The 18,428-nt window shown below is 41.9% G+C and overlaps 1 protein-coding gene across 7 annotated transcripts in view; it reads left to right on the forward strand.

Annotated features, from left to right (window-relative positions):
- The window catches only part of LOC147018372 (GATA-binding factor 2-like), an 89,768-nt gene extending 85,296 nt beyond the window's left edge, over nucleotides 1-4,472 (forward strand). For all 7 annotated transcript variants that reach the window (XM_085897951.1, XM_085897958.1, XM_085897955.1 and 4 more), the window contains exon 7: nucleotides 1,151-4,472. In XM_085897951.1, coding sequence (XP_085754077.1) covers nucleotides 1,151-1,444 — 294 coding nt within the window. In that variant the 3' untranslated portion in view covers nucleotides 1,445-4,472. The remainder of the gene's footprint in view (nucleotides 1-1,150) is intronic.
- The last annotated feature ends 13,956 nt before the right edge of the window (nucleotides 4,473-18,428 follow it).

Here is an 18,428-nt window from a genome sequence, read left to right on the forward strand (position 1 = left end):
ACTGTTTGACCATTGACACTGAATTGCTGAAACATGCCCTGGTATATATTCAAAAATATAGAGTACATATTGCTATGCTACTTGACTAACCTGCAGGCCTGTATATACTGCATTCAAAAATCGAAAACCTTTTCTAGACAAGCGTTTAAGACCATATCCAGATCTGCTGTTGTTGTTGTAGCTTATACATATTGGATTTTGATTCGATCCTGAGTTCACCCCACCGATTACCTCATTATTGAGGCATCAGTTTTCCAATCACTGATGCAATCCCCCTGCACATCTGGGCAGGAATTTGTAATTTGTTCAGGGTGCCAGCAATAACATGCCTACGCTTCACGAAGGACACCGTGCGATCTTTAACGTCTACTAACTAGTGCTAGCCAATGGGATGCCTGGTTTACCGTTTATCTGAGGGATGGCACACTGACATTGATGAACCGCCCTGCCTGTGAAACACCAGGACGACAGTTTATAGCTGGGCTGAGATTCAAACCCAGGCTCGACAGCTCGGAGACGAGTACACACACGCGCACCTCGAGGCCATCCTGACGGTTCTAATTATCAAGTTATCAGCTAAAGGCATTTATTTGCTTTATTTCATATGACAAAGACTAAAGATGTGTCTTACATATTAAACTTGTACCAAACATCTCTCTGTAAGTTCCTTAACCTTCCTTAAAATCAAAGACATTTCAAGCACCAGGAACATTCTTTTAAAAGTCTAATGCAACAGTGTGAATCAATCTGCAATTCTGCTGAGGGCTTTTAATGTGAAATCGGCACTGCAAGGACAAGCAATACATAAATGTTGACAAGGCCATGACAAAAATCCATCATTTGTAATCAATGTTCTGCAGTTTGGTTTTTTTCACAGATATTTTTTTTCCAAAATACAGAATCTGCTTTGGAAAGGCCTTGCCTGTTTTAAAGGCGTCTGGTGTCTTTCAGACTCATGCTGATTGTTCATGTGAGATCGATTGTAAAGCTTCTAATGCACTATTCCTTCAAAAAGAAAAATATGGGAAAGGACATAAAAGACAACAGCCGAATGATAAATATCAGATTGGCTGCCTATGGGCAGTCATTTAAACTTAGGTTTTTATTTCATACAAATGTTTTCACGTCACAAATGTGGTTTGTCCTGCAGGTGAACAGGCCTTTGTCCATGAAGAAAGAAAGCATTCAGACAAGAAATCGCAAGATGTCTACAAAATCTCGAAAGAACCAGAAAAGTCCCGAAGAGACTGCGTTTGTGTCTGAAAAGTTGCCCCCCTTCACCGCCGCCATGTCTCTTCATGGTAGTCACATGGGGCCGTTGGGTCACATGAACGCTTTCAGCCACTCAAGTGGAATGTTGCCCATGTCCACGGCAGTCCATCCTTCAGTGAGCTTCTCCTTCACTCCATCGCATCATTCCAGCATGATAACTGCCATGGGATAACCTACCTGTGCAAGAATCCCAAGAATCTTTGTAGTGGAAATTGGAACTTGCAGTGACGGAAAGAAACAAATTGCAAAGGAATCAAAATCAGAGATGGGTTGGCCTTTTGATTTGTGCTTTAGAAAAAAACAAAAAAATCAAAGGCCTTACACCAAAATATTTTTTAATGGTTATTATTCACTGCAGTCCAGGCCCCATTGTAAAATGATTAATGAAGATCAAGGCAATGTAACAAACTCTTATTCTTCCACCAGTAAATTGTTCATTTTTGTTTATTCTTGCAAATGGTATGTCAACAACAATAATTTGAAACATCTGCTACTGATAGCACCTATTTCACAATTTTGTGAACTACACTTTCAGTGCATAATTGCTTTTAAAAGTTTTCTGTAGGCCATGAGCCAGACCTGGTAATTTTTGGCCACCGGTACCATCGGAGAGGAATAATGCTCATCATAATTTTTGGCAGGGTATACATCTCTAGTCAGAAACTATGTGATAGCATTGCACTGGTGGTTGACTTTTGTGTATTAGCTGTTTAGTAACCCCATCCCAAAATAAACTTTTCTGAAACTGGCGTAAGACAGAAGAAGACATTCTATTTAAAACTAATGGTTCTCTATTATTATAGGCTATATCTTCTTGAAAATTGTTAGGCACGTAGCTCATGTTATTTGCCTGCAATTGTAAAAGGAAGTGTTAACTACCAAAATGTGTGTGTTTGTCAAACGGACTGAAATGCACATATATGCAGACTGCCAAACTGTGATAACCAGGCATCCATCTTTGAGTTGGACGAATGGGAAAATGTAGATGAGGATATTGAAGAACTGGATTATGATTATGATTTTTAAGTTCATCTTGAACATTTATATCACTTACAATCAAGTGCATATGATCAGAGATGTCTTAGAAACTATAAAGGACCCGTCTTTGATTCATAAGACAATATGTTTATCAGCAACACATTGGGCCAAGGTAATGGCCTTGTTAGTGTGAAACACCACATTTGTGTTTCTATTCTGTAATTTTATGCCCTAGAACAGAATATTGTGTTTAATTTTCACCTTTGACTCATTCATCAGATTGCACATGATTAACCATCTTGCTACTGTCTTATTGGTTTATATTGTGTAATATGGGTGTTTGATACCTTCATATGTGCATTATTGAGTATCTAAATACCTGAAATACTGTATTTTTGAGAAATTACAGGGAAAAAACATTAATCTTGTTCATGAACATGCTATCATTTACCTTTGTTTGATTCTTGGAAAGTATCCTTCAATAACAGGGAAAATATCATGACATTGACCAAACTACATAAATCTGTCCAAATTAGGTATTTTTTCATTTGTGGGGTGGGGTAACATTGTCTGCTCTTCTGATCTTAATATACAATATACAACAAAGAAATTTAGATTTTTGGATTTCTTAATAAATTTGCTAAACACCCATGTAATTATATTGTTCTAGAACTTTTATTTACTTTCCACAGTAAATGAAAGACAAATACTTTTCTAAAGGTGGTATGATTTATCACACAGGAAATATACTGATATACAAGTGTCACGAATGACATACCTTTAAACCGAGGCATGTTTAGCACTTTTTGTTGAGAAGCAAATGGTCCTAGCAAAAGGTGAGATAAATTTCAATGTTAATGTTTGACTGATTAAAAAAAAAAATGTTGTTAAGTTGAAGTAGGATGTCTTACCTTGTACTGGCCATTTTGCACAAAAGCTTATTTAAGGGTAGGCATATAAACAGGATAACACACAAAAAGCTACCACCGATGCAATGCTATCACATATTTTCTATCTCGAGTGTTATATACCTTGCCAAAAATTACTATGAGAATTATTCCTCGCAGATGGTACCGACCAACTCTCCTGGCTCGTGGACTACTGCAACTTGCAATCATTATTTATCTATTGACTCTCTCGCACAATCTTTTAACTGTTTCACATTCAATTAGTTTGAGATTGTTAAACACATACTTTTGTATAAAGTCAATAAATACCCACAGTACATATAATTGTTGGGAACATCGGGATACGTTGATGCCTCCAACCCCGTGCATTTTATTCCATTAATTTGCATCGAGAGGCTGAGGCCTGTGGATTTCCAACATGTATCTCATTGAAAATAAAATCTTTACACAGCGAGTTTGGGCAAGCTATGGCTCAAACTTGGTTAGGAATTCGTTTGTGGTACCCGCTTTGTATAAAGGTCATCTGTTGTTGCGATAAAAGCTCGACTTCAAAGATGTCAGCGGACAAAAACAATTCACTTTCGCCGCCGGTGGGTTAACTTGTGATTTTCCTTTATTTTTGATTTCTTGGAATGTGCCCGGATGGTGAAATGAAATTGACGTCCCACAAGCGATTCATGAATGTGCAGAGAATCATCAAGGAAGCAGTGAGACAGTGTACAGAGGAAAGGTGTTGAGAATTGCACTGAAATGTATATCATACGATGTAGACATGTAAAAATGTACATGCACTCGATTTAACTTTTTCACCTAAATAGAGCAACTGGGGCTTGCTGAAAATGCTCTTCCTGTGCAGTGCATGCTTTAAATTTTATTCTTTTGAAATATACAGCTTCATGAGTTTGTGTATCATATATTTTATCAGGATATTCTGTGTATAAATACTGTGCAATCTTTTGAGCGAAAAAAAAAAAATTGTGCAAGCCTCTTGTGAAAGTATAATTTTAACATGTGTTTTCACTACTGCCTGGTAGCAGAGCAATTTGCTTGGCCTACATAATTATGAGAACTTGTGCATAAAGATGTGGATGTTTGTTTAACATTTTATATGTGATCGTTAAAAATGGCAAAAGAAAAATCGTATCTTGAAAGATTTGCTTCATAAATTGCTGCAATAAGTTTTTTTATTTTTTTTTGACAAGTTTCTGGTAGACCAGGAACTACATGATTGGATGTAAAGTATGCTGGAATCTCAAAATGATCTTCCTGTGTGGAAATGTGAATTATAGAAATAAATGGCGAGGGGATTATAAAGCCGCTTCACGATTCAATCTTGCCTTCAAACATCGACACAAAACACTAGATATGTGTGCAGCAGTGACAATTTCTTAGGGAAGTGGCACTCTGGAAGACTGGGTCCGAGCACACACAAAACCAGGGTGCTTTTTGTTTTTTTTTCATGCTTGAACTTATTGAGGGTGTCTTTTTTTATATACAGAGTCAACGGTCATGGAAGAGCAAGAATACTGAACGCATCAGGATGGAACAGAACAAAAGGAACAGTCGAGACATGGAGGGAGGGGGGGGCAACAGCAGAGTTGAAGAATAAAACGGAGGAAGACTTGGGCACACAATTATGGGTGAAGGTAGGAATGAGGGGTAGGAGAGGATACTTGGAGTGGACAAGATGGATACAGAAGCAAATTCTCAGGAAGGAAAACCTGGAAGTTTGGAAAGAGGTGGGCTTGGGAATGGGGAGGACAATGGGGTTAATGGGGGTAGCAAAGATCATGGGTTTGGATGGGGAATGATTTGAGATGGTGAACAGCTGTCTTGAAGACTTAGAAGCAAGAATGAGATTGAAGAGAATGTGGAAGTTTGTTCCACAGGTGGGAAGAAAGGGGAACAAATGAGTGGAGGTGAGCAGTGATTCTGGATTTTGGGAGTTTCACCAGAAGGGGGTTGATGATGGACCATGTGACCCCTGCAGAAACCTTGGAGGGACAAAGCACAGAAAGAGCAGGAGGTGACGGAAGACAGAGACCACCGACCTGTCTGCTATGGGGAAGTGATAGGCCAATAGACTCAGCTTCATCGTGGGAGATTCCAATAATCTTTAAGGCCTTCATTTCCATGGCATCAAGGTGTGAGGCAGGTGTACAAGCCCACAGGGAAGAGGATTACTCCATCAAGCTGCAGATGAAAGCCTTGAAGGGGGATAGGAGTTCAAGTGTGCCAAGAAAGAACTTTATATGATGCAGGATTCCCAGTTGGCTACTAGCTTTGGAGGCCAACTTTGAAATGGGGTTTGCCCAAGAAAGATCATGGCTGAGACCGAGGAGTTTGAGTGACTGAACTTCCTTTCGAGGGTTAAGAAAGTATATGTGTGGGCTTGCCACATCCACATGGTCCTTTCAGAGAGAGAGAGAGAGAGTAAGGGTGTGAGATTTATCTGAATTGAAAGACATATTCCAAGTGTTTGACCATCTTGTGATTTTGTAAAGGTCAGGAGAGAGGGAAGAGACTGCTGCCAGCCTATCTGAAGGATGAGTGATGTCATCGTCCAGGATGGAGTCGTCAGCAAATAGATAAAGGGGATTTTCTAGAGAGTCAGAGAGATCGTTGATGAAGATTAGGGATAAGACTGGGCCCAGAACACTGCCTTGGGGCACTCTACTCTCGACAGGGAAAGGAGATGAAAGGATTCTGTTGAGTGCTACATGTTGGCTACAAGAGTGGAGGAAGTCAGTTAGCCATGTGTGGAATTGGCTTGGATGCCGTCGGAAGAGAGTTTGGAGAGCCAGGTGAGATGCCAGACTGTATGTAAAGTTCACGATATATCTAGAGATTGTCCTGATCTCACGACTGACATTGAAGACCTCCATTCCATTGTTGGGAGAGTAAGAGGAGCATATCCAAGGTGGAGTGATGTGGTTTGATTCTGAATTGGTGATCTGAGATGAGACCGTTGGAGAAAAGGAAGGATTTCAAATTAACTGATATGATGGATTCCATGACCTTACTGATGATTGGAAGTAAACTAATAGGCAAGGGGGTGAGTTTTTGCATGTTTTATGTAATGCGGTGATGGCTGATTCCAAAGCAGATGGAAGGTGACTGATGGAAAATGAGAGGGTGAAATTAACAGAAAGGGGATTTTCAAGAGCAGCAGAGCAGATTTTTAGGACACGTGAGCTGATGTCATCCTGTTCAGTTGCAGAATTACAGTCATGGGTTGCCAGTCTCTCCACCTTCTCTGGTGCAAAAGACATAAAACACAGGAGCAGTTGGGTGTGACTGGGTGGAGTGCATACAGAAAGCGAGTGGTGGATACAGAAGAGCCAGGTCGGAAAGTTTACACAAGATTTGGAAGAAAACACAGAATTGAGGCATTTGGCCTTCTGAGTGGAGTCGGCTATTGGTGGCATTTGAAATGAGGGAAGGGAAGGAGGGACAGCATACACCAGAGACACACTTAACAAGGTGCCACCAGGTTTTAGAGGAGGGAGACAAGTTTTAAACTTCAATCTTGAGGTTGGACAGATGTTGTTTTCTGGCTCTCCTGAGAGTGTGCCTGGTGTTGGCTTAATGGTTAGGGTGGCGGGCGGGCTTTGGATTCTAGGGTCCTGAGTTCAAATCCCGCTCTGCTGTTGAATTAATACCAGGTGGGGTTAACTCGGCCTGTCATCCTTCCGAGGTCATCAAAATGAGTGCCAGCATGCTGGTATACTGTGTCAGAGTGTCGACCCATCCAGGGTTGTGCCCAATAGCCAAGGAGACTGCTTAAGCAGCACCAACGCTCTGCACAGAGTATGGTCCCAATCTCCTCTCTCCTGAGAGTGGACATACACATGTTGTAGGCTTTGTGGAATGATCTGAGAATGCCATCAGTCTGGTTTGCTTTCCAGAAAGATAAGGCAAATTGTCTCAGATCAATTGCCACACCACAGGATTCAGTGTACCATGGGTAAAAATCCACCCATCCATCCATCCATTGGGACCACACTCTGTGCAGAGCGTTGGTGCTGCCGAAGCAGTCTCCCTGGCTGTTGGGCACAATCCTGGACGGGTCGCCACTCCGACACAGGATACCAGCAAGCTGGCACTCAATTTGCCGGGTAGGATAACTGAAGATGAGATGGGATGGACCTGTGCATAAGAGAGCACGTTGCTGTGGAAGAATTCCCAGGCTGAATTGATATCAGGGACGGTAGATATAGGAGACCAGTCCTGAAGTGTGATGGCTGCTTGCAGTCCCTGCCAATCTGCCTGAGTAAACTTACAGACTTGCTGGGGCTGAAGGGATCTCTGATAATTGCTATAGACATGTTGACACTCACAAGCATATGATCAGATGAACCAATTGGAGCAAAGGAAGAGCAGTAGACATTTGCAGGGAAGTTTGTCAACACCAAGTCCAGAAGGGAGGAATTGCCATTGGAAGAAATCCAGGTTGGAAAGTTCACAGATTGAGTCAGTCCCATGGTATCGCAGAAGTGCTTTGCTGAAGTTCCATGGCTGGTGAACGAGGTACCAACACCCAGCCAATTTGTATTGTGATACTGTATCTGTGTACTGTACTAGATACTGTATCTGTGATCACAAAGCGATCTCTAAGGGTAAGCCGACCCGGTGCCCATGATCCAATGATGGCCATGTTTTTGACCTCCATATGACCTTGGCCTTCAACATTTTGGGATAGACTGTAAATTAAGAAAATGTGTCTCCATCTATCGTTGATCCAAAAAACTCAACATCATAAAAATCGGAGGAAAATTATTTCAGTTATGATCAAAAATGTGTTTTTTGTTAATTAAGTCACAATCTGAAAAAAGTAGGATAAGGACATTAATCAAATATCAGGTGCATACACAACTTCAGTGCAGGTCCACTATTATGATGCAAGAAAACTTTGAAGACCAAGCTGTCTGAGATTCCGCATTGGCAAAAAAAACGCATTTTTTTTTCGGACCACCATTTGACATTAACGTTTAAGGATGAGTGGTTAAAAGTTGGTGCATCATGTCTGAGAGAGATGTAGATGGAGTCATCACTGTATGGAGGACGGTAAAACACAAACAAACTAGAGGGGGAGCACTCGATAGAGTGCAAAACCTCCGCCGCCAATACTGCTAGGTCACTCAAGTGAACCTGATATCCTTCATTTCAATTTGATGTCAACAGTGCTCTCAGAGTTATAGTTTGCAACTTTCCCTTTTACTTTTAACTTTTACATACTCAATTCATTCGTCATAACTAGATTCCTTGAGACAGAAATTGATTTTACGTGGGTATATCCACCTGAAGTTCCAAAATCAGCCGCAATTATAATTTTGGCATGTTTTTTTTTTGTTGGAAATCACTTATAACATGTAGAAATGCAAAAAAAAAAAATCGAAATTTTGTTGAAAAAAAGTTGCAAATTTTTTTTTTCTTTAACAAATTTTTTTTTGGGGGGGGAGGTTGGAAATCACTTAAAACATGTAAAAATGTAAAAAAAAAAATCGAAATTTTGTTGAAAAAAAGTTGCAAATTTTTTTTTTCTTTAACAAATTTTTTTTTGGGGGGGGGTTGGAAATCACTTAAAACATGTAAAAATGTAAAAAAAAAATCGAAATTTTGTTGAAAAAAAGTTGCAAAAATTTTTTTCTCTAACTTTTTTTTGGGGTTGGGGGGGGGTTGGAAATCACTTAAACATGTAGAAATACAATAAAAAAAAATTCAAATATTTTTTCAAAATGGCCGCCATTGAGGCCATATTGCATTTTGGGCTAAGTCCAAAATCTAATGGCATGATCCTTGGACCAGACCTAACCCCCCCCCCCCACCAAGTTTCGTCGAAATCCGTCGAGGAGTTTTTCCGTAATACTATTCACAAACAAACAAACAAAGGAGTGAAAACAGTAACCTCCATCCATCTTCGATGGCGGAGGTTAACTAGAGGGGGAGCACTCGGTAGAAGGCAAAACCTCCACCGCCAATACTGCTGGGTCACTTAAGTGAACCTGATGTCCTATTCATTGTAAGTCAAAACGGATCAGACTCTACTGAACCACGATTGAATAAACGAAACTAGATCGACACGCATGTAGAAATGCCAAAAAAATAAAATCGAAAATTTTTTGAAAAAAAAGTTGCAAATTTGTTTGTTTTTTTTCTCTAACAAATTTTTTTTTTGGGGGGGGGGGTTGGAAATCACTTAAAAAAAATTTCAAATATTTTTCAAATAAAATCGAAATTTTTTTGAAAAAAGTTGCAAAATTTTGTTTTTTTTCTCTAAATTTTGTTGGGGGTTGGAAATCACTTAAAACGTGTAGAAATGCAAAAACAAAAATTCAAATATTTTTTCAAAATGGCCGCCATAGCGGCCAGACTGGACTTTGGACAAAGTCCAAAATCTAATGACATGATCCTTGGACCATATCTAATCCCCCCACAAAGTTTCGTCGAAATCCGTCCAGGAGTTTTTCCGCAATACTGTTCACAAACAAACAAACAAACAGACGGGTGAAAACAGTAACCTCCGTCCATCTTCGATGGCAGAGGTTAACTAGAGGGGGAGCACTCGGTCGAGTGCAAAACCTCCGCCGCCAATACTGCTAGGTCACTCAAATGTACCTGATATCCTATTCATTCAATTTGACGTCAACAGTGCTCAGAGTTATAGTTTGCAACTTTCCCTTTTACTTTTAACTTTTACATACTCAATTCATTTGTCATAACTAGATTCCTTGAGACAGAAATTGATTTTACGTGGGTATGTCCTCCTGAAGTTCCAAAATCAGCCACAATTTTAATTTGGCATGTTTTTTGTTGGAAATCACTTATAACATGTAGAAATGCAAAAAAAAAAATTCGAAATTTTGTTGAAAAAAAGTTGCAAAAAATTTTTTTTCTCGCAATTTTTTTTTGGGGGGGGGTTGGAAATCAATTTTAACATGTAGAAATGCAAAAAAAACATAATTCAAATATTTTTTCAATATGGCCGCTATTTTTGGACCAAGTCCAAAATCTAATGGCACGATCCTTGGACCATACCTAATCCCCCACCAAGTTTCGTCGAAATCCGTGGAGGAGTTTTTTCCGTAATACTGTTCACAAACAAACAAACAGAAAGGGGTGAAAACAGTCACCTCCGATCTTCGATGGCGGAGGTTAATAAGAGGTGGGAGCAGAGGGGAAGTTGCAGCCAAAGATACTCCGGGAGGTTGTGAGGTGTAAGATCAGTACAAGGGCAGTGAGAAATTGTATTATTCATGTAAAGTGCAACTCCGCCAGCAGGGCGGGTTTCATTCCCATCAAATCGGAGGAGACAATAGCCGGAGAGAGAAACTCAGGCATCATGGACGTCCTGTTGGAGGAACGATTAAACAGATGATATCCAGTTCAGCGACCTGGATTGAGAGATCTGTCAGGCTGGAGCAGAGACCTCGGATGTTTGAGGTCCACACAGGTAGGGACAGGGGAGGAGGTATTGGGAGGATGCAGGACCGGGGGGGGGGGTGGGGGCAATATGAGGGAGGGTTTTAAGGGGTGTGGTGAGGGGGAAGGTTTGAGTGGGTGGGTTATGAGCAAAGGTTTGCATGGGGAGAGGGGGAGGCATTGAGAGGGTGGGGTGAGGAGGGATTCAGAAAGGGGGGACTTGAAGCTTTCAGAAGGTCAAGCGAGGAGGAGAAGTGGAAAGAGGGGACTTGAAGTGGATGGACGCCGGTTCCAAATCCCCAAATTCCACAAACGGAAAGAAAGATCATGGAATGGGAGGAAAAAATTGTTGAAGACCCAGAGAAAGGAGGGTTGTTGGACCATCCATTGAGCTGACAGGTAGTTTTAGAAAATAATCTTTGTGAAGAACATGTGGAGTACTCCTGACAGAGAAATTTTAAAATGTTTTTTAAAATTCCTCCTTCAGCACAATAAAATAAAATTCCATACAATAAAAGGAAGCATTTTAAAATGTTTTTCAGTGAAGAAGGAAGAAGTATGTATGTGTATATATGTATATTGTGTATATATATATATATATATATATATATATATATATATATATATATATATATATATATATATATATATATATATATATATATATATATATATATATATATATGTGATATTCATTCAATGAAGATTCAGTTTGGAGATAATGAGAAAAGAGGGAAAAAGAAGGGAGTGCAGGCAAAAGGAAATTCAAAAGTAGAATGAAATCTTTGTGGAGTGGATAAATAAAGTTTGTTTTTTGTTTTGTTTTTTTGAAGCAAGTAGGTGAAATGGGATAACGTTGAGGAGGTAGAAGTGCAATGTTTGAGAAGAAATAAAGCAAAACGAGGAATACGGAGACAAAAGGGACGCAGAATCTTCACAGTTGCTGAGGAGCGGCTAAAGTAGGCCTTGAACAACACCTAAACAAATTCGCCAAATACAGCGCAACAAGGTAAGATTTAACACGGATAATTGGATGGAAACACCAACAGTAACACAGGGACAAAAATACAGAAAAACACAATAAATCCAGTTCCGTAAACATAGCTTTAATGTGCTGGAAGTGACAGCTACAGATTCAACCAATACGTGGAAAAATCCCCGAGCCATAAGTGGAGTCGAAGGCCTTTGCGATTCTGACTTTTTTATGTTTAAAATGAGATGATCTTTTGCGAAGCCCAATGTAAGTAAGCCAGTGCTTTATCAAATGAGACTCATTGCATGGGCTTCTCCTACAACAACTGAAGAGTATTTTGGATTATGTTACAAAACAAGAGGTTGACTTGCATCCATGAAGGTACCAGCAGACAATAACTTTCAGACAAGACATTGTGAAAACCCAAAAGTTTGAAAGTGAGAAAAGATAATGAACCAAGCTGCTCACAAAGTTCTGATATTCTCAAGGGCGCAGAGCTCATCTCACATAGCCCAAGAACCAAGAATTGTACACACAACACTTAAGCTGGAAATAAAGAACAAAAACGACCGACCCTCTCACAAAATTAGGAAGAGTTTAAAGAACGAGAGGACAAGAGGAAGAAATAGTACGCATCAGTGAAAGAAAAGTTTGTCAAAGTATTGTTTCCCCAAGACGGCTCCAAAGAGCTTTTTCAAGTTTGTAATTGGGCCCTTTGACCACAAAAGACTGACAATAGAGTGTTTCTCCATATAGACTCTCCCATTCATGTCTGCCTGATCAACTCACCAGCATGTGAGGTGTAGATACTGTAGATAAGAGGCCAATAGTGCTTATCCTAATCACAGGGTAGCTTTCCTTTTGCTGCTTTGTGCAATAGCTTGCCTTTGATTTTGGAGTCATGCTGCAGACTCTCCATGTGACCAGGCAAATTGCACTTCGTGTCCATGTCAGTGAAAAGTAGGTCTCAACCAACCCATTTGCTGCATCTGTCTCACATATCCTGCTGTCATCAGTAACAGCGGCATTCTTAATGAATCATTCAATAATGACAATAAACAATATGAATTCATATCTTATTCCTACACTTTGTATGCTTGAAGAGTAAAAGCAAGCCAGTATTAATTTGTCCATCATTATCAGGATGTGTGTGTGTGTGTGTGTGTGTGTGTGTGTGTGTGTGTGTGTGTGTGTGTGTGTGTGTGTGTGTGTGTGTGTGTGTGTGTGTGTGTGTGTGTGTGTGTGTGTGTGTGTGTGTGTGTGTGTGTGTGTGTGTGTGTGTGTGTGTGTGTGTGTGTGTGTGTGTGTGTGTGTGTCTGCAATGCGAGGCCCCACAGCACAAACCAGCAAACCGATTTCGATGAAACTTGGCGAAAGGTGCCATTTGAGCTGGGAGTGTGCACGTTTGAGTTTTGTTGCTAAGGCCGAGGTCACATTTGCCACGGCGGCCAGGGGGTCTCCAAAATCTACGGCCACTAGAAATTATATGGCGGCCGCAGTATTTCCACGGTCACACAATGTAGCAGTCACATATGTTTTTATTTTTCGGGGAGCCGCACGGCGTATTTATAAATTGTGGAGACCAAAAACGTGGGGTTGCCGTACGGTCTTTGATTTGATGTCGCACGGTGACCTTAGGGCGTTCCTGCGGCGGCCATAGAATTTTCAAGGCAGACGCAATGTGCCCACAAGGCGACGGAAGGGGGGCCCTAAAGCGAACGTGCGGCCAGACGGACGGTAACGAATGGGTTAATTTTTATTTTTTTACCAGTTTTTTTTTTTCGGCTTGTCGAATTACTACAGCGAACGTAGAAATGAAAAAAAGTTATAACTCCGCGTCATAATTCCACGGCGACCTTACAGCCTGTAAAATATAGCCATACGGCGTAGGGCCACCCTGAGGCCACCTCAGAAACTCTGCGGCCGCCGCACGTTTCTGTCAATTCAGAGGGCGTACGGCCGCCATATCCTCGCCGTACAGCAAATGTGACTTGGGCCTTAGATCTTAGAAATTGTGGAGACCAAAAACGTGGGGTTGCCGTACGGTCTTTGATTTGACGTCGCACGGTGACCGCAGGGGGCCCTAAGGCGAACGTGCGGCCAGACGGATGGTAGCGAATGGGTTAATTTATTTATTTTTTTTACGATTTATTTTGTTTCGGCTTGTCGAATTGCAACGGCGAACATAGAAATGAAAAAAGTTATAACTACGCGTTATAATTCCACGGCGACCTTACGGCCTGTAAAATATAGCCAAACTGCGTAGGGCCACCCTGAGGCCACCACAGAAACTCTGCGGCCGCCGCACGTTTCTGTCAATTCAGAGGGCGTACGGCCGCCGTATCCTCGCCGTAGAGCAAATGTGACTTCGGCCTAAGCAACCACCCGTTGCTATGCAGCGGCCGAAAAACCGCGTTTTAAGAACCCAAACGGTAACTGACGTAGCGCGGCTTCTATGATAGGTAGAGCGACCGGACCAACTCCTGCCTATTCCTTGCATCCCCATCCAGTTATCGCGACAGCATAACGTTCTTATATCTCTCATAATTTCCGAATGGCAGCCCTCCGAATGTGGAAAGGTGGTGAACCAGGGAATATGTTAAGTGACCTTGACCTCAGAAACCGTCGACGGCAGAACGTTCAAATTCGGTGTATGGATAGAGTTTAATAACTACTACACAATTGAACTACAGCATTTTTCCAGATTCGATCACCACGGGTGTCGGGGCTGAAATACGCAAAATTCGAAAAAAAAATACTTTTTCTCGACCTACGTCCACTCTTTTCAATACTTATCCTACAGTTTTGAATGTGGAGAAACGAGACCCTTATAAATTAATATCATCAAGGCGAAATGGTTAGATGTAAACGGAAGCGTCTTGGTATGGTGATAGAACATGGTTGGTAGAACATTTTTTGTCATTTACACTTTCCTCCATCTCCACTCTGAGGAGTGCCAGTTGGCAAAATACGCAATAGGAAAATCTTGCCAGGCAGAGGAACAATTGTATGTGAACCAATACGTCTTGGCAATGAATGTTCGTCGGTGGATCGGTCAGAATGAAAAGCCTCGTATCCAGTGCTTCGATCCTAGCAGATCCCTTGTCGCCTACCGGCTTGTACATTTATTTGTCACCATCGGCTTTAATCTCAGACTGCAAAAGCTTGAAGACCATGCAGATGCCTCCTCGTTTGGAGATGATGTGTTGGTGTAATTTATGTATGTGACATCATCATCGTGTCATAGAGTCAGCATGCTTCTTTCGTTGAATATATATATATATATATATATATATATATATATATATATATATATATATATATATATATATATATATATATATATATATATATATATATATATATATATATATATATATATATATATATATATATATATATATATATATATATATCCTGGTGTTGGCGCTGTGGTTAGGGCAGTGGCTTGGGATCCAAAAGGTCCTGAGTTCAAGCCCTGTTGGGCCACTGAATTAATACACCAGGGGGTTGACTCAGCCTGTCATCCTTCCGAGGTCGGCGAAATGAGTAACAGTATACTGGGCCGGTGTATACCCCGGAAAAAATAGGTGTACCATATCCCTGTGTCGTAAGAGGCGACCAGGGTTGCGTCAGGAAGGGCATCCGGCGTAAAACATGTGCCAAATCACTATGCGAATCATACGGATGATCCGCTGTGGCGACCCCAAACGGGAGCAGCCGAAAGAAGAAGAAGAAGATATACATATATATATACATATATATATATATATATATATATACATATTGTTAAGAATTCATGCCCGCCGGCATGCGATCGGCCGCTTTCCACTAATAGCAGGCGCGTCGCCCACCGGACAGACAATTCAGTCGTGACCCTCCTGGAACTATCGCCAGGAACCAGTCACAGGTGGGGGTTTAACCTCACCACAGCCCAGTCCGCATTCTACCTGCGCGAAATAGGGTCACTCGCCGAATATCGAAATACCTAAGTACTCGCGCGGGTAACCTACCGAGGGGCCGTACCTCGCTGCAGGTCGGCTTGGGGCACGAGCCGCTTAAGCGGTCCGTTCCGTTCTACAGCGATAACCAAGCGAGTATTATCGCCGACCTCGACGGATCCGATTCTCCTTACAGGGTGTTTAAAACCCAACTAATTATTCCGCAATGCAAGATGCCATTTTCAATGGGGAATAGAGGACGCAATGAACGGGATACATTTCACAAGCAAGGACACATATTACAACTAAGCACGTATGTACAGCCAGGCAGTCATGCACGTATGTACAAGCAACAAATAGAAAGCGTTATCACCGAATACGAGCAATGTACAGTCACTTACACAGGTCTACTTATAGGGACACAGCGCCACAGCAGTCATACAAAAACAAAGGGAAAGACCTCCCCATAGGCAGGGAGGTAGACAGGGTCCGTGGACCTTTATGGCCGTGAGCCTTCGCTGACCGAATAGGCCCACGAGACCGATGCAGGTTACCTGCCCCCCCCCCCCTCGGTGGTCGGCGAGTCGTGACGCCCGGTCCCCACGGCAGCTAGCGTGGCCGTGCCTGATTCCAGGCCTCCCGCGTGGCCGGCAAGCTCTCTCCAGCACTCATCGCCCAGACACGCAGGTTCGCACCACACAGCCGGCAGAGCTGCGCCTTCAGTCCGCGTCTCTGATGCGTCGCCCAGACTCGTCACCAGCCCACGCCTCCAACAACAGGTCGCTCCACAGGACCACCGGGAGACAGGGGAAGAAATCATGCACCACAGGGAGAACGCTGGAGCATGAACCAAGAAGAAGAGAGAAGCCCCAAGAGGTGGACCAGCACCAACGAGACTAAGAACGAGAGGGAGGGAGAGAGAGAGAGTGGAGCCTCGCGTGCAGTCCGCCTTAAATGGCGCGGGGCTCCGCCCTTCGCTCCATCCCGTTTTCGGCTCCACCTTCTTTCGAGAAGCTTCTTCCAAAGAGGGGTTCCTCCCCTTTTTCCGCCCCACGCCGTGCATCCACCAATCGGGAGCGAGCGCCTCGCCGCTTCTCGTGCCAGGCTTGGCGCCGCAGAGGGGTGCGAAAACCCGCGCACTAGCGCAGGTTTCCTTGTTGGACTTTACCCCACGTTCTCGGACTCCTTTTTGGTGCGAAAAGGGTCGTAACGTGCTCTGTCGGTCCAAAATAACGATAGAGAAAGAAAAACACTATCTCAAAGGGTCACAGCCCGGTGTACACGAAGAATTCCCTCTAAACAACGGTGGGGAAAGCTATCTGAGCACTCACTTACCGGCATAGCTAATCTAAGGAACCTTTATGGTGCTCTGCGAATTTCCACAGCTGTAACAATATATACATATATACATAATTAACCCCTCCCATGCTCCCCTCGCTGAAGAAGCTGCGAAAAGCAACTCAAGAAGAACTACACAAGGTGAGTGCGAACGCTGTTTCAAACCCTTCCCAGAGTTCCTCAACAACTATAAAGATGTTCACACAGAGTACACACATGAGAATTATAATGCTACACACCCCTTCAGCTACCAGATCGATTTAATCACTTATTGAGAACTTGGGAGCCTCATTGGTATGCATCCTTGTCTACGCTATCGCTGATGATTTGCCAACAAGTTCAACTTTACACACATGTTCCCCAAGCCTTGGGGGTATCAGGGTGTTCATGAATAATTGATAGGTCACATGGTTTGGCAGCCATATTGGATTGAAAGAAAATATTTTTTTTAATTCTCTCTTTAACTACTGCATCAATCGATGTTCATAATTTTGAAGTTTCACAAGTGGTGATGGGGAATATATGTTTTAAATTTCAACATGATCAGACACATGGTCTGGGAGCCATAATTATTTGATTATTTTAATCTGGGTTTTTTTTTTTTTAATAAGGCTCAATTAATTGGCTGCACCTGGATAGGTTTGAGGGTAGAGGAGCAGCAGTTGAAACCCAACCCCTATCCAGGTTCTTCCTGACGACTTCATATTTGCTTTTTGCTTGTTCAGGTTCCTTCTGATGACTCCAATGCAGTACTGTACCTGTTTTATTTGGTCTTCCATCTGATTTGAATTTTAAAAAATTTATTACAAAGTTGCCACCAGAAGAGTTGCCTCACACCAATTCCTTCTCAAGACTGCATGGGGTAAGTATTCCATGCATACCATCTCATTATTTATATATTTAAAAAAAATGATTTCTCCCCTCACTCCCAGAAAAATCAGGCATCTCTCTCTGTAGCGATTTTAAAATCACTTATTCATTCCGGAAACAGTGACAACTTTCCGTAAGATGGAGAGTGTTGCAGCTAAGTGGAAAAAACAAAAAAAAAGCAAGCAAGCGAACAAAGTTTGCTTATAAAATCACTAAATTATCAAATTTTGGGTTTGCAATACTAGTATTGCAAGATGATTCAGCAATGACACCAGTGGATCTAACCAGTTTAACTTTCAGTGCTGACGACGGCATTGCTAAAGAATTAGGCCTGGGTTCAGAAAATAAACTTGACTCTCCTCCAAAAAACCATCTCATCCCACTCAAAACCCTGATCCTTACTGTTCTTACCTTCAGTAATGATCCAGCTAAATGGAAAGATAACGAGTCACTTCAAATGTACTGGACAAAGTGGGGACCCACTCATTGCCAGAATCGCTACGAGAGATATGTGGCCAGGATCGAACACGACATATTCCAAAAAGCATTTTTAAACGAATGCTGCAGAATGGGGAAAATCATTGATCGTGAGTGGTTGTTGTACTCACCATCAAAAGGGTATATATTTTCCTTTGTGTGCAAATTATTTTCATCAACAAAAAGTCCATTGTCGGATTCAGGATTGAAATAAATAAATTTCAAGATTCAGGTTTTTAATCAAAAAAA

This window comes from Eptatretus burgeri, chromosome 10 (genome assembly GCF_056783735.1).
Source record: "Eptatretus burgeri isolate ZD-2024b chromosome 10, Ebu_testis_v1, whole genome shotgun sequence".
Lineage (NCBI taxonomy): Eukaryota > Metazoa > Chordata > Myxini > Myxiniformes > Myxinidae > Eptatretus > Eptatretus burgeri.